General features: G+C 64.5%; 4 protein-coding genes across 4 annotated transcripts; 2 read left to right on the forward strand and 2 right to left on the reverse strand.

Annotated features, from left to right (window-relative positions):
- Nucleotides 1-476: 476 nt before the first annotated feature.
- On the reverse strand, nucleotides 477-6,852 carry CHLRE_16g694400v5 (uncharacterized protein). The gene is made up of 10 exons (XM_043071781.1): nucleotides 6,463-6,852; nucleotides 5,168-5,345; nucleotides 4,485-4,574; nucleotides 3,673-3,768; nucleotides 3,180-3,275; nucleotides 2,915-2,952; nucleotides 2,613-2,679; nucleotides 2,113-2,205; nucleotides 1,662-1,789; nucleotides 477-1,332 (listed from the first exon to the last, which is right to left on the reverse strand). Exons 1-10 carry the CDS (start codon nucleotides 6,543-6,545, stop codon nucleotides 1,215-1,217), a joined length of 987 nt encoding a protein of 328 aa, XP_042915294.1. The 5' UTR covers nucleotides 6,546-6,852; the 3' UTR covers nucleotides 477-1,214.
- Nucleotides 6,853-6,972: 120 nt separating this feature from the next.
- CHLRE_16g694402v5 (uncharacterized protein) lies at nucleotides 6,973-12,714 on the forward strand. The gene is made up of 11 exons (XM_043071782.1): nucleotides 6,973-7,110; nucleotides 7,216-7,299; nucleotides 7,575-7,634; nucleotides 7,883-7,978; nucleotides 8,334-8,535; nucleotides 8,932-9,017; nucleotides 9,460-9,544; nucleotides 10,106-10,230; nucleotides 10,740-10,814; nucleotides 11,165-11,233; nucleotides 12,090-12,714. The coding sequence occupies exons 2-11, from the start codon at nucleotides 7,222-7,224 to the stop codon at nucleotides 12,219-12,221; spliced, it is 1,008 nt and encodes a 335-aa protein (XP_042915295.1). The 5' UTR covers nucleotides 6,973-7,110; nucleotides 7,216-7,221; the 3' UTR covers nucleotides 12,222-12,714.
- Nucleotides 12,715-12,762: 48 nt separating this feature from the next.
- Nucleotides 12,763-17,244, forward strand: CHLRE_16g694403v5 (uncharacterized protein). Its single transcript, XM_043071783.1, has 8 exons — nucleotides 12,763-13,504; nucleotides 13,632-13,684; nucleotides 13,819-13,898; nucleotides 14,047-14,135; nucleotides 14,358-14,369; nucleotides 14,716-14,779; nucleotides 15,598-16,174; nucleotides 16,323-17,244. Exons 1-8 carry the CDS (start codon nucleotides 13,473-13,475, stop codon nucleotides 16,487-16,489), a joined length of 1,074 nt encoding a protein of 357 aa, XP_042915296.1. The 5' UTR covers nucleotides 12,763-13,472; the 3' UTR covers nucleotides 16,490-17,244.
- A 22-nt stretch (nucleotides 17,245-17,266) lies between these two features.
- CHLRE_16g694300v5 (uncharacterized protein) lies at nucleotides 17,267-21,622 on the reverse strand. Its single transcript, XM_043071780.1, has 8 exons — nucleotides 20,922-21,622; nucleotides 20,435-20,646; nucleotides 20,208-20,310; nucleotides 19,866-19,956; nucleotides 19,407-19,634; nucleotides 18,668-19,001; nucleotides 18,022-18,428; nucleotides 17,267-17,393 (listed from the first exon to the last, which is right to left on the reverse strand). The coding sequence occupies exons 1-8, from the start codon at nucleotides 20,936-20,938 to the stop codon at nucleotides 17,337-17,339; spliced, it is 1,449 nt and encodes a 482-aa protein (XP_042915297.1). The 5' UTR covers nucleotides 20,939-21,622; the 3' UTR covers nucleotides 17,267-17,336.
- Nucleotides 21,623-21,656: the final 34 nt, after the last annotated feature.

Raw genomic sequence — 21,656 nt, forward strand, 5'->3', positions numbered from 1 at the left:
GTCCTCGTGGGCATGTCCCCACGCATCACCCCCCGACACAGCCGCTTCTACGACGGCGCGCAACCCTGCTCGGAGCTTTCTGAGGCGTGCGTACACGAGTGACTTTGCATGCCTGACGGTGAATCCTGCCCTGCTTGAACCCGTTTCGCCCTTGCCGGTTGCCGCCCAGCCCACACGGCGTACGTACGCCATCAGCCCAAGCCGCCCGCTTCAAACGCCTTCCACCATGTCCGCCTTCGTCCCATTGTGTGCAGTCCTGCCAGGCCGCCAGGCTGCCAGGCCTAGCCAGGCTGCGAGGCTGCCGTGCGCCCCTTGCTGCACCAACAGGCAACCGCGCTCACGGACCAGTGCGCCACGCCGCCACGCCAGGCCGGCAGCGAAATATGATTATGTGAAGCTGTGCCCGAGTGCCCAGCCCCCTGGTCCTGGGCTTATATAACCCGCCCTTCTTCCCCGCTGCCTGCGCCCCAGGGGCCGGCGACTTCGCTTAACCGCCTGCTCCCATCGTTTAAATGACACTGAAACGAAGGCCCCGCTCCGAAGGGTTGGCGTGTCTGGCGTCCTTTGCATTGGCATGACCTCAGGTCCCGCTCCGCCGCGGCGCCGCCTCCGCGACACGACACGGCACCCCCTGCCGTGTACGACCCTCGCTGCTCTGCGGAGTGCCGAGTGCGGACCAAACTGACAGATGCGTGAGCGTGTTGCTTGTAAACATCTGCCTTCCCGTCCGTGCACCCGGCCGCGTGTGTCATCCCATGTGCGCAGCATGCAGCCCGGATGCCTCTCGCGCGCGAGACAGAGCTTCACCGTGCTACACAGCGCCCTGCACAACACACCACACGAGGACACATGGCACGCACCTCCGCGCATCGCCACACGCTAGCACACACATACATTTACCATCCCACGACCCTGCAAGCACTGCAGCTGCTCCAGTCGCATCCTCAGCTGCCAACAAGAATCCCGGCCTCCGCAAAAGCCCTACTTCAATAACGTCGTCGTATCTCCGGCACCCCCTACTAACACCATCTTGCCCCCGGTACCGCTACGTGTCCTCAGCAGCATAAACTTCGGCCATTCCACCTCCTCGCTGTGCCCTCCGCTTGCGCCTTCCGCTGCCTGCCTCCTCCTCTTCCTGCCTGCCTGCTCCACACCCTCCTCCACACCCTCCTCCACACCCTCCTCCGCGCCCTCCTCCTCGCCCCTCGCGCGCCTCAGTCGTCCAGCAGCCTGCTGAGCGCCTGCACCAGGGTCTTGAGGTTGCGCTGCACGCCGCTGTCGCGCGCCAGGATGGACACGTCGGCGGAGATGGACTCCACGTGGTCCAGAGTCCTGAGTGGGGCAGGGGAGGGGGAGGGTGGGGTTGGGGGCGGGGCAGGTGGGAGTTGGGTGGGTGGGTAGGGGGTGGATCGGGGGTTGCGAGGTCGGGGCAGTGGGAGCAGGGTAAGAGGATTAAGAGGGCAATAGTGTAAGAGCGGGGTGGAGGACAGTGTGTTCCAAGTCCGCCTAGAGTGTGCGCCGACTGTGTGTCTTGGGCTCTTGGCGCTTCACGTGCCAGTTCCCTTGATCCCAACCCCAGCCCCAGCCCCAGCCCCAGCCCTCGCCCGCCCAGCCCGCGCCCTCCCTCCCTCCCTCCCTCTCCCTCCTCAGCCCGCACCCACTTGCACAGCGTGAGCACCGCCTGCCGCAGCGCGCGCACGTTGTCCTCGGTGAGCACGGAGCCCTGCAGCCGCCGGATGTCGGCGGCGGCGTCGGCGGCGGTGCGGGTGAGCGCCTCGATGTTGCCCACCTGGAGGGGGGGAGGTGCGGGGGAGGCGGGGGAGGCGGGTAGTGTGTGTGTGTGTTAAAGAGCACAAGGAAAACATTGTGTGTGTGTGAGGTTGGGGTTGGGGTCCATGATACGTGGCGCGGAAAGACGTGACGTCGGGTGCGGCCCTGCCACGCTGGCATCCACCTGGCCTCACTCGCTGTACATGTGTTCGTGGCGCACCGTTGTGCCCCAAGTCTGGTACGCACCATGTAATACACGTGTTGAAGCCCGCCAAATTGCCTACACCCACCCACCCACCCAGGCCCCCCCCACCCAACCAACCAGCCCTCCGCCGCACGCACCAGCCCTCCGCCCCGCAGCTCCGCCATGAGCGGCGTGAGCTGCTCCACCAGCTCCGCCGCGCTGGACACCAGCGGCGCCGCCTTCTCCATGAGCTGCGCGGAGAGATGTGTGTGGGGGGGGGGAGGTGTGGGGGAAGGTGTGTGTGTGTGAGAGAGAGAGAGTGTGTGTGTGTGTGTGTGTGTGTGTGAGAGAGAGAGAGTGTGTGGTTGGGGTGGGGGGGAAGGTTGATACAATCATGAATCAAAAAATGAAATTGTAGCCGGACACAGCGGTGTGGGTGGGCAGAGGGGGGTCGGCAGGGGCGGGGCAGCAGGTGGCGTTGGTGGGGTGAGACAGGATGGGAGATCAAGCAGTGGTGGTAGTGTGGTGTGTGTTTTGTGGCGCTGCACCCCACTGGCTGCACCCCCAGGTCGCCCAGGTCGTTGCAGGCATGTAGTGGCCCGTTGACGGATCCAGCTGCTCGTCAGCTGCTCGTCAGCTGCTCGTCAGCTGCTCGCACCTGTGTTGCGGACTCGGCGGCCGCAAACACCTTGTCCACGCCGTCATTCTCGGCCTGGCGGGCCAGCCTGTGCGCGCGTGGGTGTGTGTGGGGTGTGTGTGTATGTGTTACACTCATGAGGGGGGTGTCACACTCATTCATTCCGCAACCGCACCGCCCCCTGCGCAACAGCGCCCCTTGATGCGGATTTGGCCCTCAGCCGGAATGCGATTGCAAACAACTAAGACTCCCTCATGTTATCTGATGAGCTAAAACAACAACCCCACAAACACGCAACACACACACATTCACACAGTTCGCACCTAGTCATGATGTAGACCAGGTCGTCCAGCGCCACACCCTGTGCGTGTGAGAGAGAGGGCGCGAACGAGGAGATTGGCGGCAGAGGTTGAGAACCAGTGTTGGCGAGCGCAATGCGCGACGTGGGTGTGTGCGTGTGCCGTTATCCGAAAGGCGGCGGCAGCCCTATTGCCGGCGGCCCCGGTGCAGTCCCATTTACCCACGCACCCAGCCCACACACACACACGCCAGCCCCCACACCCGCCCACCCGCGACCGGCCCGCGCACCTGCCGGCCTTGTATGTGTCCGTTGCTGCACACGATGAGCGACTCATCCTGGCAGCGCGGCTCGTGAGGCAGGGCCCGGTAATCGGGCACAGGCACCTGCAGAAGGGGGAAGGGGTCATTCACAAGCAAGACATTCATGATTGATGTAGACGTGAAGTGTGGGGATTGTTCAGCCCAATCCCAACAAGTGGTTCAGCCGTGCATTTGAGAGGCGGATCACGGACTTCACCGTGCGAGTGCCGGCGCCCAAGAGGGCGTGTGCCCCTCGCCGCGCCCCAGCCCCTCGGCCCCTCCCCTCTCCTCCCCCAAGTCCTGAACGGGTGTTTCAAACAACCCTGTCCCCCCTCCCTCTGACACGCACACACGCACACACGCACACACGCACACACGCACACACGCACACACGCACACACGCACACACGCACACACGCACACACGCACACACGCACACACATACACACCAACACACACGCACACACGCGCACGCACGCACCTGCGGCGTGATGTCCACCAGCGGCTCGGCGATGAGTCCGGACTGGTTGGCCTCGATGACGCTGTTGCGCGGGATGACCGTGGACACGTCGTTCACCTGAGGAGGGGGGGTGAGGCGGAGGGGGAGGGAGGGGTTGTAAGTACCAGTCCAAACTAAAGCAAACCAGGAGGCGTGAGGGGGTGAGGGGATTGGGTTGTGCTGTTACCTGGATTCCATCCCCGAGCTGGGTGGATGGATGCAGTCGGGGCGGTGGGCCTGGTGAGTGCTTGGCGGCGCGCCCCCGCCCGTGGGCCCCGAGGCACACGCCCCCCACCCCACCCACCCGCGCCCCCCTTGTCCTCCCCAAGCGTTATCCCTGCACTGCTCACACCAACCTGTGTTGCCGTTGCGCGACCAGCAAAGCCCTCCCCTGCCAGCCAAGCCCTGGCCCACCCTCCCCCACTTGGGATCTCATTCCAGTTCTCCCCCCAGCCCCCTCTGCCCCGAATCCCCCCCCCAAAACTCGTCTTGCTCTCCATCAGCCCTCCCTCCCTCCCCTCCCACCCCGATCTACCATTCTCTAAGCTTATCATGAATGTAACCGCCTCCCACCAGCCCTCCCTCCCCACAAGCCCCCCCTCCCCCCCACCCCACCACCCCAACGCGCTCACCTCCACCAGCCCTCCCCTCCCACCCCCATCTACCATCGTCTTACCTAATTATGATAGCAACCCCCACCACGCTCTCACCTCCACCAGCCCCCTCCGCCAGCCCCCCTCCCCCACACTCCCCACCCACACACATACACACACATCACCACCACGCGCTCTCACCTCCACCAGCACGTCCACCCGCTCCAGGCTGGGCTTGACCGCCAGCACCTGGCCCACCTGCACGCCGCGGATACGGACCGGCGTGCCGATCTGCATGCGCGTGCGCGTGTGTGGTGGGGAGAGAAGGGGAGGGGTTACATTCATGATTAATTAAGAAGTAGAAGGGGAGGGGAAGGGGGGAGGGCAGGAGAGCCAGTTAAGGAGGTTAAGGAGGTTACCGGTGCGTGTGGAGATTGTGCGTGCGGGAACGAAGGCACCGGCGCATTCGGGTGGGCGGTAAAACGCATGCATGCATGCGACGACAGCCTTGCCAACAGGGATGCAGGGCCCACCGCCCGGAGCCCTCAACCACCTCTGTGCGGCTCCACGCGGCCGCCGCACGCCCCTGCCTGCACCCGTCGACAAGCCATGCCTGCACCCCGCCCCCTTTCCCTGTACCCTGTCCCCTGGGTTCGGTTGAGTTTGGGCTAGTATCTACAAACCCCCTGCCCCACATCTTCCGGCCCTCCGGTCTCCCCTCTTGTGGTCAACTCGCTCCGCCTTCGCCTCCAGTAGACGGCTACTCCCGCCTCGTGCTTTTTAACTGGGCACAGTCCCCTCCCCTCCCTCATGCCTCCTGGCCCCCTCACGCCCCCGCCCTCCCACCCGCCTCCCCCTCCCCAACCACACGCCCCCCCCCGCACCTGGATGCCGCACGCCAGCGGGAACTCGATGGTGGCCTGGTAGGGGGTGCCGGTGCGCAGCGCGTTGCCGCGAGCCCACGCCACCAGCGCCACCGCCGCGCCGCCGCCCGCCAGCACGAACAGGCCCACGCCGCCCTCCCAGATGCTCTTCTTGCCGATGCCGTAGTCGGACAGCGACCTGCACAGGGTGGTGGGTGGGTTGCGTCCATGGTTGGTTAAGAAAATGGTAGTGAATGGGCAGGAGTGGGTGGGAGGGAGGGTGTGGGTGGTCGGGCTCTTGCGGCCCGGGGACGTGGGCGGCTGGGTTGCGCACGGCGTGGTGTGGCGTGGCGTGGTGTGGTGGGGTGTGTGGCTGTACGGCATGGCGCTGCTGGTAGTGCTGCTGCATCGGGAATGTGTGTCAGGAGGGAGGGAGGGGGAGTTGACGAGCCGCACGGGGGGGGTCAAGCCACGCCACCGAGGGTCTCGCACGCGCGTGTGTGCATGGCGCCGCCAGCCCCTTGCCGTCTCTGTTGTTGGCGGCGGCCGCCCGTTGTACGCGCTATACCCGCTGTAACAGCCAGCCCTCCGACCACACAGGACACGCGCTGCGATGCTTTGCTGTGTGACCCGGCCCTCTGTGGAATATGGCCCGGCCCCGCCACGCCATGGTCATCAGGCCAGCAGTGCTTTGAGCCTCCCCCTGCCCCGGTCTGGGGGCCCGCCACCTGTTGGGGACTGAGACCCCTCGGGTCGTGGTCCGGGTCCATCAGCGCTGGGGTGCGGGCACCGCACGAACACGTTGACATATGGATAAATAGCGGCGGCGTGCGCAAATTGCCACACACACGCATACGCCCTGGCCGAGCGCTCCACGTCGCATCCCACACACTCAGTGCTTGCCGTGGCTCCTCCCTTGCGCCCTCTAGCACACGGTGCGAGGGAGCTGCGGAGCTGGCACGCCCGCAGGGCTGTACACGCCAATCTGCTTTCCCCCGCGGAGCAGCCAGCCGCCCGCCCCTGCCCCAAACGGTCCCAGAACAGACCAGGTCGCGGCCACGAGGCTGACTACGACGGAGTGGCCCCCTAGCAGCTCGGAAGCTGGCATGCAGCTGCCCTCGGGGATGAAGCACCGGGGGGCAGGGGTAGCGCTCGGGGGTGTGTGTATACGGGGGGGGGTTGAAGCGGGCGTCGTCGGTGTGCGCGCCGGCGGGGGCCTGGTCAAGACGACGTCAGGTGGCAGCCGGTTCCCCGGCCCCCCGACCTCTCCCCCGGCACATGCCTCGCGCCTCCCAGCCCGCCGCCCACGCTCTCACTTTGCAATAGAGCCGAACAAGCCCTGCTTGAAGCCCGGCTGGGATTCCGCGTCGCCTTGCGAGGCGCTGGCGTGGATGACCATCGATCGCCTGGTCAGCCTCTGACGCGCTGGCGCGACCAGGCAAGGTGCATGACGTTGTAGCAAGCCCGCCTGGCGCTGTGCATGGCTTCCCGAGCGAGGGCCAGTGCGCTGCACTGGAGTGCGCAGCATAGCCCCTGTCCTGCTGCTAGCTAATGTAATACCAAGTATTCCTAGCAAGTACCAGGCACTGACGGGAATGAATAAAAGGTATCACCTCGGAATGCGCCTGGCTTACGTGCGTTAAGAAGCGGGGGTGAGTGCATACGCCCTCTTATTGTAATGGCGCGCGTGGATGGAGCAGTGCAACGCAAAAGATGACAAGCAAGACAACGAGGCCAGTCTGAGTCTGATTGTGCATGAGCATCGGACAAGTTGCCCCCTGAACTTTCGACAGCTTACTTGGCCCGCCTTTGCTTGCAACACATATCTACACCTGATCTCTACCTCGTGCGTCCATTGCAACTGCACTCCTGAATCTCAAGCGGCTACGCCAAATTGCCTTGAGCTCTGGTGAACGCCTTTGCCTGAACGCGCCACGATGACTTACAATGAGCAACCGGTGAAGGTAGGAGAAGTGTAACGCGGCAGACTCATGGAAGCGGCGCACCCGGGCCAGGGCACGAGGTGCCATGTGAGGAACGATTGGCACGGTGCGAGCGCCCCCACGCAGGCACCGATGAAGCCTTCACCGTCATTGATCTACAACAATTTAGCCTCATGTGCGGGGAGCTTGCTGTACGCACATATTCGACAGGTTTGTGGGGCTGCAGCCGACATGCCCACCCGAATGCACACCTGCGCACTACCCCACATGCTGGCGGGGCCGTCCGGACCGGACTAGTGGGGGCATGTAAGAAACTGTCCGCCGCTGCCGCAACGCCCTCTTATCGGATTCTGATGGCGTGGAGGTGTAAGACGGGCGGCCCTTGCCCAGCGTGCATCTGCGGCCGCTGCCCGGATGTCCGAGCCGTGGCTGTCCAAACCCTGCGAACCCCTGAACCCCCCCCCCTCCCGTGGCACCACACGCAGGCCTGCACGTTTGCCCTGTCCGGCATGTCTAGCTCGGGCGCACCCGTGGCCGTCCGCAAGGTGCGTGTGTCCGTGTGTGCGTGCCTGTGTGTGTGGACTTGTGTGTGTCTCACACTCGCACGTCGGCATGTGCGACGGAGTGATGTTGGTGGCCTCGCCGGACTCATCGGCTGGTGTGCGTGTGCGCGTGTTACTCTTGCACAAGGGTCTTCCCCCGTCATACGTGTGATTTTGTAACTCCGTCCTCGACATGAACGGCTCCCCCCTGCCCCACTTCACCACACCACACCACCCCTCACCCCTCGAAGGTTGAGAGCCAGCACTCGGACGTGATCCACTCCATTGTCGTCTGCCACCACAACGCCGCCGCCTTCGCAGTGCTGGCCACCGAGGCGGGAGTGCAGGTGCGGGTGGGGAGGCGGGCGGGTGGGTGGGTGCGGTTGGGCGGGTGTGGAGCAGGCAGTGTGTGTGGGCGGGTGTCGGTGGGTGACCCGGACGTCCGGGTGAGGGCGTGTGTGCCATGCGCGCCGCAACATCGCCGTCAGCAGCAGTCGTCAGCATCAGCCGCCGCAGTCGCCAACTGCATGCATGTACCGGAGTCACGCCGCCACACATTCACATGCATGTTTCCCGGTTTGCCCCCACATAACATACACACACGCTTACACCGCATCGCATCGCATACACAGTCCCGCGTGCTTTTCCCTTGTGCTCCCGTGCTGCTTTCCTAACACGCACGCGCACATGCACACAAAACAGATATGGGACAAGTCGGTGACGCACCTGCTGCACGTCGCGCCGCTGCCGCCCGCCGCCGCCGCCGGCGCGCCCGGCCTGGCGCCCCGCCATGGCGCCTTTGCGCGCGGCGCCGCCATCAATGTGGCCGCCGACGGCACGCCGCACATCGCGTTCGGCACCTCGGCCGGCGCCGTGTTCCTACTGGAGCTGAACGAGGCGGAGGGTGAGAGCGTGCGTGTGTGTATGTGTGTGTATGGGGGGGTAGTTCACTCCAGAACCCCGTATGTGGGGGGTAGGGGGTTCATGGGGGCCTTGTCGGATTTGGAGAACCATGGAAAGGCGGGGGGGAGAAGGTTGGGAAGACGTAGAGAGAGCGGGAGGGTGTGTATGTGCGAGTGTGGTGCTTGCATGGGGCTGCTGAGGTTGAGGACCAGTGAGGTTGAGGACCAATGAGGTTGAGGACCAATGAGGTTGAGGACCATTGTTGTGATAAGTGGGGACTGGCAAATCCGCCGCCGCGTGCATGCCCCCCTGTGTCCTCCTCTTCCCACTCTCCCCTCCACTCCCTCCCCGCTCCCCCCGCTCCCCCCGCTGCCTTCCCGCCCGCCCCCCCCTCCAGGCAAGTTCCGCGGCCTGCCCGTGCCCCTGCCGCCGCACCACACCTCGCCCATCACCGCCATTGGCTCGCCCTACCAGTCGCGGCAGGTGCGGCGGCGGCGCCCGCGTTGGGGCGGGTGCTGGTGCTGGTGTGTGTGGGGGAGGAGGGAGGGTTGTGAATACCAGCCCACACCTAAACCAAACCAAGCAAAAACGAGCGGAGCACAGGCAGAGGCGTAGGGGGGGAGTGGGCCGTCCATGGAAGACGAGTGCCGAGGGAGGTGTGGCGGAGGGCAACCGCTGCGGTGGGGAAACAGGGAGGTGCGGATGGCGGTTGGGGATGGTCCTTGACTTCTCCCTTCCTGCCCGTGCTCTCACAGCACGTACCGCTTGTTCACCCGCCGACACCGCCACCCCTCCTTCCCATTCATTCGCCCCCCCCCCACACTGCTCCTGGCTACGCTGCCCACGCTGGCCACACACACCCCTTCACGTTATTAATCAACATGAATGTAACCCAACTCCGTCCCTCCCATTCCTTCCTGCGCAGGGCAAGTGGAGTGAGGACCTGGGCTGTTACCTGGTCACGTGCGACGAGGACGGCGGCGTCGCTGTGTGGGAGGCGGGGAACACGGGTGAGCAGCGGGGCGGTCGGGGGAGGAGGAGGAGGGAGAGGGGACGGGAGGAGAAGAGGCGGGGGGAGGAAGAGCATCGGGGAGAACCGGGGGGAAAGCAGGGGAGAGGAGGAGGGGAAACATGGTTGGAGGCGGCTGGGCGGCTGGGCGGGGGTGAGGCGGGGAGGGGCCGGGCAGGGCAGGGCCGGGCCGGGCCGGGATGAGGCGGCAGTCTGATAGCGGGGTGGGGTGGTGGGCAGCCGGGTGCACACAGGGCCGTGTGTATGTGTGTGTGAATGTGCCCGTCAACGTGTGCCTCCTGGGGGAAACGGCCCCACCCACTCCTCCCTAACCCCACCTTGCCATCGCTCACCCCTCAACCCCTCATTCCCCCTGAGATGGGAGTTAATTTGTTGGGCTCGGGTCCTAGCACAGCCTTTCCCCCGCCTCCCCTCCTCGCTACCCCGGCCTCCACATACACACACACACACATATACACACATACACATACACATACACACACGCACACACGCCGCCTCCCCTCCGCCTCCGCCCGCCACATTTTCCCTCACCCACCCACAGGCCCGGGCGGCTGCCAGCTGGTCACCTCGGTGGCTCCCACGGGCGTGCCGGTGGTGTCTGTGGCGGTGCGGCGGGACATTGTGGTGGCGGCGCGGCTGGACGGTGCCGTGCAGCTGTACGGGCTGGTGAGGGGTGAGGGGGAGGGAGGAGAGGGGGGGGAGCGGGGGGGTTGCAAGGATTGGTACAGAGAAGTGTAGCGAAGTAGACAGCAGGGGGGAAGGAATAGCGGGCGAATCACGGTACGTCGCGGGTCCGCCGGCTCCGTCCTGGGTTGCGGCGGCGGCGCCCTGTGTGTGTAGGGGGGGGGGGCACGGCCACGTGGGCATCGGGGATCGGACAGCGGCTGACGTGTGTGGGGGGGGGGGGCGAGGGGGCGCAAGGCTGCGGGCTGTGTACGCAGTGGGAGCATCCGTAGGGGCACCAGTGGGAGCATCAACAGGGGCACCATCGATAGGGGCACAGGAAGTGGGTGCAGCCTGAGACTGGAGAGGCACACAAGCTAGCCGGCGCGGGAGTGAGGGCATGTGCATTCACACGCGCGGTTTTCACGTGTTCCATTTCCTTGATGGCTTCTTGAACTCTGGTTCACATCCCCACATCGCTACGCCACGCCACGCCACGCCGCCCCACACAGCGCGACGGCAAGCTGCGTGCGGACCTTGGCGCCCACTCGCGCTTCATCTCCGCAATGGACATACACCCCACCAAGGTGCGTGTGTGTGTGTGTGTGTGTGTGTGTGTGTGTGTGTGTGTGTGTGTGTGTGTGTGTGTGTGTGTGCTGTGTGTGTGTGTGTGTGTGGGAGGGGGGAAGTGTGCGTATGCGTGGTTGGAGGATGTTGTCTTTTGCTGGAGGAAGCGCTGTGTGTGTACATGTGGGCCACGGGGCCGCTGCTGCCGGAGGTGGTCAACTGCACATCGGGGGGAGGGTTGGGGGACTCGAGCACGCCCCTCGCCTTTTGCACCGTATCGCACCGCACAACAACAAGAACCTACACCAATTTGCATTAACTGCTTACACACTCGCACACGCCCCCCCTTCCACGCCCACCCCCTCCCCAGGACATCATCGCCACGGTGTCGGAGGACTGCTCGCTGGGCGTGTGGGCGCTGCCCATCGGGGGGGCCAAGGTGAGAGCACGTGTGTGTGTGTGTGTGTAGATGTGCGTGTGTGTGTATGTGTCTTTATATAGCTGTAGCTGGGAGCCTGGGCTGCCAGGGACGGCGCGAGGTGGCGGCCGCTCTGGGGAGCAGCTGCGGGAACTGGGACCGCTCCGGAAGCTGCAGCAGGGGCAGAGGCAACCGCAAACGCCGACATTGCCGACGTTGCGTTAGAACCGCATCGTGCCCGCCGCAGCCACCCCCCCCCCCCCGCCCGCTGTACCTCTGGACGTCGGCACTTCACTTCATATTTGATACACACCATCCCATGGATGGCTACCCCCCCCCGTTTCTCACCACGCAGCCGCCCACACTCAAACACGCGCAACCCCCACTACCCTGTGCTCCCCAACATCCCCAACCTACCCACGCCCCCACCCTCCGCCCCCACCCTCCGCTCCCATCCTCCGCCCCCACCCTCCGCACCCCACCCTCCGCCCCCACCCTCCGCTCCCATCCTCCGCCCCCACCCTCCGCACCCCACCCTCCGCACCCCACCCTCCGCACCCCACCCTCCGCACCCACCCACCCCTGATGTTTCTTCTTGCTGGCCCCCGATCCCCCTGCTGGTATCCCGTTCCCACTGTTTGCACATAACACACATACACACACACACACACATCTCATGGATTGGACCCCTCCCCCCCTCCCTGGGAACTCGGTGCATTTCGGGAATGGGGACCATTGTCGCGTGCCACTCCGTTGTCAAGCATCGGCCACGCTCTCCTCCTCGCTCTATTGCATTGGGTTTGGTTTGGTTTGGGCTGGTATCTACAACCCCCCCTCCCCCCCACACACACACACCCGCCCCACCTCCGCCCCCCAGGCCGACTGCCTGCTGTCGGTGTGCTGGATGCACGCGGCGCTGACGGGCGTGGCGTTCTGCGGCGCGGCGGGGGACGACGTGGCGGTGGTGGCGTACGACACGGACGAGGTGCACGTGTACAAGTACACGTAGGGGGCAGGACACGTGTGTGCGTGCAGCTGGTGCACGCAGAGGACACCGGGGGGTAGCGGCGTGTGTGTTCGTGTGCCTGGGGGGTGGGGGGATAGCTGAGGAGGGGTGGGGCCGGGGGGGGGGTAGCCGTTTATGTGGAGAACGGAGTGAGTAAATGCGAGACATTGGGCGCGAGCAGGGGAGCTGAAAGGGGTGTGGAGGATTGCGGGGGAGGAACGTTGGGTCTTTGCGTTCGGAGGTGGCCTTGCGACTGTGCGGCACAGGCTGATGTGGCTCGGTGGGGACACGGGGGCACGTGGCCTGCGTGTGTGGGTGTGGGGGAGTGTGCAGGGTGTTGAACTCCGCGCGACAACCGCTGGGGCGATGGGGTGCGGCAGGCAGGCAGGCGTGCGAGCGCGCGCGCGTGTGTGGGTGTGGGTGTGCGCGCGCATGTGTGCGCATGTGTTTGTGTGCGGGAGTGCGTGCATCTGCTCGCACGTGCCCAGTTGGATTCAAGCTGACCCAAGTCGGACCCGGGAGTTTGTGTTTGTGTGTGTGTGTGTGGGGGGGGGGGGGGGTAGTGGGTAGCACGGTTTGAGACGAGGTGCCACACATGATGCTCACGCATGACGTGCCCAATAAAATATGCATTTGTTTGTGTTTGTGTGCGCTCCATTTATGCTGCGAGCGCTGCAGCCCAAAGGCAGGGTGGCCAGGGCTGGCAAGAGGGTGTTGCGTGGTGGACACTCTGGTATGGACGGATCACAGGTGGGTCGGGAGGCGGGCGGCCGCGCCGCGTGCAAGCAACCAGGGGGCGCGCGATGTCTAGTGTGTGCTAATCAGCGCAAGGAGTGGGCATATGCCGGGGGATAGCGTGTGTGCAAGTGTGTTTATTTGTTGCAGGCAGGGACCATCCTGTGCGTGCGTGCAGGCGGACGGGGAAGACGAGCAGCCGCGCAGGTTGTTACATCATCGCAGTTCGCGAGAGCTGATGCAATCAATTGGTGTTGCGCATGCTTCTTCTTAGTTAGAAATGTGTTACAACGCTGTCTTGTGACCTCAGCGACGGAGTTCACAGGTTCGTAAATGAGTGATTGCCGTACTGGTTCGCCAGCGGCCAATATGGCCCGACTGCGCGTCCTGTCCTTAAGATAAGCCGTTACAATACACAATTGAATAATCATTTGTTTGGATCTACTAGAACGTGCGCAAGCAAACCACGAGAAGTCGAGGAGCCCTTTCGGCCTGCGCGCTGCCGTCTGGACAGCCAACATGCTTTGCACGAGGGCTGCCATCGCGTTGGGGTAAGTATGGTCAGTATGCTAATCGTTTAGCGACTGGATGGTGCGGAAGCCTCTCAATTCCATGTAAGGTCGACGCTAATGTGTTGGTAATGCGATGTCGGTCCACATGTCGATCGCTCCCTCGCAGCATCCTTCAAGCGCTCCTCCTGCTGGCTCCAAGTGCATATGCACAGGCCACTGGTACGCTCCTCGCACTCAAGCCCGTAGAAGTTGCGTGTGCGACTGCTCGCCTTCCCGCCGCCAGGAATTCGTGCCTGCCCATCCACGCCAAGCAAGCTCACAGCAGCTTTTCCTTCCATGCACGCACCCCGCAGTAAACGTGACGGGCTACACATTTTATCAAAGCCAGGACTACGATGGCACTATATACCCAGGCGCGGACCTGCAGCAGCAGGTAGGGCCCACGGCAGCATACATCCCACACATTCCGCGCAGGATGCCTCGCTCTGACAACACGCGTACGCTGACCCTCAGTGCAGAACCACAATTCCAGTAAATCACAAAGCCGCTCGTCTCCACTCTCTTCGCTCGTCGGCCTGCAGGTGTATAAGCTGTCCAATGAGACCAATGCGCAGTACTACGTGCGCCTGTCGGGGGCATGCAGCGCTAACTGCTCCTGCGCGGCTTTCAAGTGAGTCGTCGAAGTGCGGTAAAGTGCGGTCAGCAGTAGGTTTCGTCATGCCTGTATGTTACATAAGGTCACGAGCTACAAAAGTAAAAAAGTTTGCCGTATCGCATCCACCCTTCCCACCTCAATCCCTTGCTTGATCTCTCCCTCCCCACGCACCCACCTGTCTGTCCCCGCCTTTCAACCTGCTCCCCGCCCTCGGCTCGGCAATGGACTCCTACGCAGCACCGGAGGCTGGTGAGTGCTCTAGCCTGGTGTGTGTGTGTGTGTGTGTGTGTGTGTGTGTGTGTGTGTGTGTGTGTGTGTGTGTGTGTGTGTGTGTGTGTGTGTGTGTGTGTGTGTGTGTGTGTGTGTGTGTGTGTGTGTGTTAGAAAACAAGGGAAGGGTCGTTCCTGTGTGTGCATGTGTCATGGTGAGTATGGGGCTTGGCAAGGCGCACTGCAGTAACGTGCGGCGGGCGGGTCACGTACACCGGTGGGTGTCGGCTTTGTGCATGCACCCAGCCACCCGCCCTCGCGCCGCCGCGTGCACAACTAGTTATTAGGCCACCTACCGCACACCAACCGCACGCACGCACACACAGGCTGAAGCAGTTCTTCGACCCCGCCAAGCTCAGATATTCGTCCTACTACTCGGCCCCCGGCCAGGTAGGGACTGGGCAAGGAGCGGGCCAGCGGCTTGCTGTCGTTGTAGCGGCGGCTTATTATTGGCAGCTACAGCCAATAGATTATTGGGATTTGCAATCGGGCGCATGCATGCTGCCGGCCCCATTGCACATGCCCCGCCCATCTATCTGCATGCTGTCGTACGCGCGTGGTCCGCAAGGGCTCACTCCCCACGGGCACGCGTTCTTTGCGATTGCATATCATGAGGCACATTGCTCTTTACCATGTGTTTGACTCTTCCCTAATGGGACTGGTGCAAGCAATACTCCCCCCCCCCCCTTGCCCTACCCACCTGCATGCCGTACGTATGTGCCTGCCGACTGCTGCCTACTGGTCCACACGCACGCATGTGTGCACACACCCTCCACACCCACGCCTACCTGCACGCGCCGCCACCACCTCCAGGGGATTTACATCCGCAACGTACCCTGTGAGTGCCGCCAGCAGTAGCAGTAGCAGTGGCAGTAGCAGTAGCAGTAGTAGTGGCAGTAGTAGTGGCAGTGGCGGTGGCAGTGGCTGTAGTGTTGGGGCGGACGGGCGCCGGATGGGCTGGCGGAAAGCTGAAACCTTAGCGGCACGCACGGGCGGCGGGACTGCCGGGATGCTCCCGGGGAGGCGGCGCACGTAGGTGAGAAGATAGACCGCCATGTTTCATTTACTCAGCGGTCCCGCTCTCAACAGGCAACGTGCCTCCCACGCCACCGCCGTCGCCCCCTGCCCCGCCGTCGCCCCCGCCCGCACCTCCCTCGCCTGCGCCGCCCTCCCCCGCACCACCCTCCCCCGCGCCCCCGTCTCCCCAGCCGCCCTCTCCCGCGCCACCCTCCCCTGCGCCTCCATCTCCCCAGCCACCCTCTCCTGCGCCTCCGTCTCCCCAGCCGCCCTCCCCTGCACCTCCCTCCCCCGCGCCGCCCTCCCCCGCGCCGCCCTCCCCTGCGCCTCCATCTCCCCAGCCGCCCTCTCCTGCGCCGCCGTCTCCCCAGCCGCCCTCCCCCGCGCCTCCCTCACCCGCGCCTCCCTCACCCGCGCCTCCGTCTCCCCAGCCGCCCTCTCCCGCGCCGCCGTCTCCCCAGCCTCCCTCCCCCGAGCCTCCCTCCCCCGAGCCTCCCTCCCCCGAGCCTCCGTCTCCCCAGCCGCCCTCCCCCGCGCCTCCCTCCCCCACACCTCCGTCTCCCCAGCCGCCCTCCCCCGCACCTCCCTCCCCCACACCTCCGTCTCCCACGCCTCCCTCCCCCACACCTCCGTCTCCCGCGCCTCCCTCCCCCACACCTCCGTCTCCCACGCCGCCTGTGCCAGCAGCCAACAACGTCACTGCAGTGCCGCAGACGGCCAACGCCACGACCGCACCGCCACCCGCTCCCCCCAGCCCGAGGCGCCTGGGTAAGCGCGTGCCCTTCGTACGTCCACGCACCGCCGTGTATGGGTCTTGCATTCTTCCTCGCTCAAACTGCGCATATGTATTTGGGGATGTACACGTGTGTAATAGATTGTGCACATACGCGTGTGTATGATTGTTTGTAATGCACAGGGGGCGTTGCCAACCTCTTCAGCAGCAATGCAGAGGCCGCCGCCCGGCCGCCGCGGCTGTCGCTGCTGCTGCTGGCGTCACTGGCGGCGGCGGTGCTGGTGCAACACGTGGCGGCGGCGGCGGCTGGCGGCGGCGGCGGCTGCAAGACGACTGCCGGATGGTGGTGAACTAGTTGCTGCTACCGTTTGCATGGGCACTAAGACTTGTGGAGAGAGCAGGTCAGTCATATATAAGTACTCGCGTACGTTGTATTGATTGACCATTCATTGTTGGCACGCATAGCGTTAATTCATCCCACGCACGCGCGTTGATTGTCTGGTCAACCAAGGTCGGTTAGCAACTGGGTCGGTGCGTGGCTGTGTCCTGATGCAATCAAGTGTGTGGTTACAACACATGATGTATGTTCAGTGTTTGTGTCTCTAATACGAGTGTGTCGCTCGGTTTCTCCCATCGCATGCCTGCTGTATGTCCGGCAGCAGTGATAGGTGCATCAGGGTGCATTCGCAGGGGTGCCTGTGCAATGGTTACGTACGTACGTGCATGTGCCATGCGTGTGTATGTCACAAGGCCAACATCAATTTTTGCGCTCGTGTTCTTATTACCAAATCCAATGAAGTTCATTTTGGTTTAGCCCGGGAAACATCAGGTAACTGACAGGATCCGGCACGGCATGCCCGTAAGCAAGCAAGCAAGCAACGGGCCACTTCGCTGTAACACGTGAATGTGCACACTGTCATGAATGGTGCACCGAGCAAATGAGCGCCTTCCAACCTTTATTCCAACTACCCCAGCAGTCGCCAGACGCCGCAACCCCACCTTCGGCGCTTACAATGCGGTACTCGTCTCTCACGCGCCCACAGCAGGCCCCACGCGTTCCACAGCACCTTACACGCCATTCAAGCAGGCCTCGCTCCTCCTCCTCCCCCTCCTCCTCCTCCTCCTCCTCGCGCCTCCGTCCCTGCTGCCACCCCTTACTTCTTCCCCCTCCTCCTCCCCACTGTATTGTCGTCATCCTCACACGTCCACGCTCATGCCCAGCCGCGGGCTCTTGGTCAGGTCCAGTGCGTCCAGCTGCACACGCGGGCACAGGCAGTAACATCGCAGGCGGAGCGGGGCGGGAGGTATGTGTGTGCGTGGAGGGATGTGTGTGTGTGTGTGTGTGTGTGTGTGTGTGGATGGAGGAAGGATGTGTGTGTGTGTAGGAGGCCTCCCTAGGGATGTGTGTGTGTGTGTGTGTGTGTGCGCGCGCGATTTGGGGTGTGCGTAAAGCGTGAGGTGAGCCAGACGAACAACACAGCACAGTGCAGCACACCCACACATGTACGCACCCTCGCTCGCTGCCCACACACGCCACGCCCCCCTCCCTAACCCTGCCCGCTACCCACATGGATCGCCCCCCCCCTTCACGCGCACACACACACACACACACACACACACACACACACACACACACACACACACACACACACACACACACACACACACACGCACACACGCACACGCACACGCACACGCACACACACACACACACACGCTCGGTATCGGTAGGTATCCGTAAGTAACTCCGTCGCGCCGTCTGGGCGGGCTTCGTTTTGTTGTTTTCTTTTCAACACACACACACACACACACACACACACACACACACACACACACACACACACACACACACACACACACACACACGCGCCCACACGCACACCTGCGCCGTCAGCGTGAGCCGCTGCCCCGTGGCCGTGACGTCGCGGTACAGCACCGACACCGTGCCGTCACTGGCCGCCTTCACCTTCACCACACCCCCGCCGCTGCTACTGCCGCCTCCGCTACCGCTGCTACTGCCGGACTTGCCACCGTTAGCAGACGCCGCCGCCGGAAGCCGGAAGCTCGCTCCCACAGCAAACGTGGGCGGCGGCATGAAAGGATGGCGCCCGGCAACGGCGGCGCCCTCGACGGCAGTAGCCGTGGCGGCCGCGCCGACGGCTGTAGCAGGGGCGGCTGTAGCAGGGGCGGGGGCCAGGCGCACGCCGGACACATCCGCCTCCGCCGACACGCCCAGGGTCACGCCGGGCTGCAGGCAGTAGCCGTACCACAGGCTGGCGGTCTTGCCGCCTGAGGGGCAGGGGGGTGGGGGGGGCAGGGGGACGTGGGGTTGAGAGGATGGGGTTGGGCTGGGGGAGGGGAGAAGAGGAGCGTGCGTGGGGTGGCAGGGGAAACGTGCGGGGTGTGTGTTGTGTGCTACCTGTCCGCCCTCTCGTCCGCACCTTTCGCTTGGCCCCCCTCAAGCTAGCGACACACAATACTGTCGGCAAAGTTGAGAACAAAGTTCACGACACGCACGCACGACTCACTTTGCAGCAGCTGCAACGCCACATGCTGCCGCTCATCGTGCCACGCCGCCGCCGCCCCCCACCGGGTCAGCCGCACCCCCGCGCCGCCGCCGCCTCCACTGCTACTGCCAACCCCGCCAGCACCCGCAGCACCAGCAGCAGCAGTACCGCTGCTACTGCCGCCTCCGCCACCGCCAGTCACAGTGAGGCTGACGTCAGCCCCCAGGGCCAGGCGGCCGGCGCCGGTGACGGCGGAGGCGGTGAGGCTGGGTCGGCCCATGCCGCCGCCGGGCGCCAGAGGCAGGGAGGTGGCGGTCTTGGCGTGCCAGTACGTGCCGGCATAGTCCAGGGTGAACTGGCGGGTGGGGGGAGGGGGGACAGGGGGTGGGTTGGGGGGGAGAGGGGGGGGCAGCGTGTGTGTGGCGGTGTGTGTGGCAGGGGGGTTGCGCGAGGTCAGGGGGTGGGGGGCGTGAGATTCGGAGCGTGAGATTGGGGGCGTGAGATTGGGGGCGCACAACCCCGTCCTCCGCTCCTCCAGCCATGCCAGTGCCAATGTTGTCCACGCCTGGGCCAAAGCCACGGTGTGGAACCCCAGCAGCCCCCCGGCGCCGTGCTCCAGGCCCCAGGCATGCATGAACACACAGCATGCGCACACACGCATTTGTCGTTCTCCACGCTTTAACAGCACATAATCACACGCACACGCACACGCGCACACACGCACACACACACACACATACACACGCACGCACGCACGCACCTTGGGCGGCAGCGCCTGCTCCCGGCTGCTCAGCCCCGGCAGCGACACCACCCCGCCCACCACCACCCGGCCCGGCTTGAGCGGCGGCCGCAGCTTGGCGCTACTGCCGCCGCCACTGCCGCTGCTGCCGCTGCCGCTGCTACTGCCGCTGTCTGCTCCGTCGCGGTCGCGGTCGCGGGGGGAGGTGTAGAGGGAGGCAGGCAGGGTGAAGCCACGTGACACTGTCAGCTGCGTGCGTGCGGCGTGGGGTGGGGTGGGGTGGGGTGGAGCGAGAGATCAGGTAAGATGGAACGGGTTTCAGCGTGGTGAGGGGCGGTGGTTAGCCCCCACCTAACCATCAACATGCCACAAAACAACCACCCACACACAGCCCCCCCTCATGGGTTATCGGGATAGGCTACCACTCCTTCCTCTCCCCATCTGCTGCTCTTGCCCACCCCCCATCCCCGCCCCGCCCACCTCTGCAATGCCGCCGCTGCTGAGCAGCACATCCCCCAGCCAGGCGCCGTCGGGGGCGGCGTAGGCGGCCAGGACCTGGCCGGCGGGGGGCCTGGGAATGACAGGGTGGGGCAGGGTGTGTGCGCGTGTGTGTGTGTGTGTGTGTGTTGTGTGTTGTGTGCGCTATGTGCGGGGTGGAATGATAGGTGGGGCGGAATGGGCGCGAGTGCAGTCACTGGCTGGGGGATGGGTGGGGAGGGTTCTGAGGCCCAGGTGCCCCCTCTTCGTCCCGTCATCCCGTACCCCTCCCCACCCTCTCCCCTGCTCTCCTTCCCTCCTCCATTCCCTCCTAAACTGCCTCACTTGCTGCCTGCTGTGTTGCTGGTGGCGGTGGTGGTGATGCTGACGCCGGCACTGGTGGTGCTGCTGATTGACAGCTTGGCGGCGCCGGGAACACCGAACAGGCCTGTGGGGGGCGGATGTGAGAGAGAGAGACCAAGGTCACACATGCCCGGCCGCGGACCTCAGACCCCCTTCTCCCCCCCTCCCTCCCCCCTCGCCCTCCCCCGCCCCCTGCCGCCGCCTCTCACCCTCCGCCTTGTTGCCCACTAGCACGTCACGGGCCAGGCTGCCGAACTGGGTCAGGCTCTTCACAGGGCAGGGCGGCGGCGGCGGCGGCGGCGGCCCGGGCGCCCGGCCCGCGCCTCCCGCAGGCTGCTGCTGCGGCGGCGGCGGCGGGTGCATTGGGGTGGCGGCGGCGGGCGACGGCGGGGGCGTGTCGTTGCTACCGCCCCAGAAAGACCTGCATTGGGCACGGGCCACCACGAATGGTTGTAAGAACAGTTAGGTTGCGACCGACCCGGGCCCGATGAAGCAAAGTTGCTCTTCTCGAGGTGGCGTCAGCGAACCGGCGCGAGCGCTGAGGCGGGCAGGTGGTTGTGTGGGGTTCGGCGGCTACGCATGCACACACAGCAAGCGTCGGCTCTGCGGAGAGCACAGGTCGGGAGGGCGAACGGCCCGGGCAGCAGCAGAGCAAGCGGCGCGCCACACTCGCCCCACTCTCGCTCCCTGCCTCACCGTTGCTGCGAGGACATGATTTGCAACGCGTGAGTGACTTTGAGTCTGGGCCAGCTGTATATTGCTCGAACAACAACAGGGCCGCGCTGCTGCTCGCCGCCTCGCGTTCAGTCGCGGCATGCAATGACGCGGCACGGCTCATTCACACGCGACCCGCGGGCCCGAGCTGTTGCCACCCTCCACCTCAGCCGTTCCCGGCCAGCCACCGCTCTCACTGCTCCGCCCGGGCCCACAAGCCGTCCCCGCCCCCGCCCCCCCTGTGCCGTGACTGTTGTTCGGTAGTGCTGCGCGCCCGCAGGCGTGCATCCCGGATACGTGTCTGCCCGTTCCCCCAGGTTCCCCCACCCACCCCTGCAGAGCCACAAGCCAGCAGTGCTGCGCAGTTTGCTACGGTGCCTGCTTTTTGGCTTCCCGCGTGTTGATGTCATCAGGGATAAATCGCCCAACGCGTGTCTGGCCTACAAGGGGCCGGGTGGACGTGTCCACGCCGCATGTCAGCGCGCGCCATGCCTGCACGGTTGGAGGTCCTGCTGCTTCGCTTGCCAGGACTGCGTGGAGTATCGGCTGCTTCGTCCAGCATGTATTATTTATCGTGCTCGAGGTACCACATGCAGGAAAGAAGGTCCTGACATAAAACGTTTAAAAAAGTCGCCCGACGTCTGTAGCTTGTGCTCCTTTCCCGCCCCTTATATTATAATTTGTAATTAATGCTATCACCGAAATAACCAAGTGACA

Source organism: Chlamydomonas reinhardtii, chromosome 16 (assembly GCF_000002595.2).
Source record: "Chlamydomonas reinhardtii strain CC-503 cw92 mt+ chromosome 16, whole genome shotgun sequence".
Taxonomy (NCBI): domain Eukaryota; kingdom Viridiplantae; phylum Chlorophyta; class Chlorophyceae; order Chlamydomonadales; family Chlamydomonadaceae; genus Chlamydomonas; species Chlamydomonas reinhardtii.

Excerpts from the sequence above, each read along its gene's own strand:
- CHLRE_16g694400v5 (XM_043071781.1), bottom strand. The coding sequence starts at position 6,545 with ATGGTCATCCACGCCAGCGCCTCGCAAGGCGACGCGGAATCCCAGCCG. Across the intron at positions 3,769-4,484 it reads GGGTGGACGTGCTGGTGGAG|GTGAACGACGTGTCCACGGT; the intron begins GTGAGAGCGCGT and ends CCCCCTCCTCAG. Across the intron at positions 2,680-2,914 it reads CTGGTCTACATCATGACTAG|GCTGGCCCGCCAGGCCGAGA; the intron begins GTGCGAACTGTG and ends ACGCGCGCACAG.
- CHLRE_16g694402v5 (XM_043071782.1), top strand. The coding sequence starts at position 7,222 with ATGAAGCCTTCACCGTCATTGATCTACAACAATTTAGCCTCATGTGCG. Across the intron at positions 7,979-8,333 it reads CCACCGAGGCGGGAGTGCAG|ATATGGGACAAGTCGGTGAC; the intron begins GTGCGGGTGGGG and ends CACACAAAACAG. Across the intron at positions 11,234-12,089 it reads TGCCCATCGGGGGGGCCAAG|GCCGACTGCCTGCTGTCGGT; the intron begins GTGAGAGCACGT and ends TCCGCCCCCCAG.
- CHLRE_16g694403v5 (XM_043071783.1), top strand. The coding sequence starts at position 13,473 with ATGCTTTGCACGAGGGCTGCCATCGCGTTGGG. Across the intron at positions 14,780-15,597 it reads ACTACTCGGCCCCCGGCCAG|CCGCCCTCTCCCGCGCCACC; the intron begins GTAGGGACTGGG and ends CCGTCTCCCCAG. Across the intron at positions 16,175-16,322 it reads CCCCAGCCCGAGGCGCCTGG|GGGGCGTTGCCAACCTCTTC; the intron begins GTAAGCGCGTGC and ends TGTAATGCACAG.
- CHLRE_16g694300v5 (XM_043071780.1), bottom strand. Across the intron at positions 19,957-20,207 it reads AGCAACACAGCAGGCAGCAA|GCCCCCCGCCGGCCAGGTCC; the intron begins GTGAGGCAGTTT and ends TGTCATTCCCAG. Across the intron at positions 17,394-18,021 it reads GGCTCACGCTGACGGCGCAG|CTGGACGCACTGGACCTGAC; the intron begins GTGTGCGTGTGG and ends CCGCGTGTGCAG.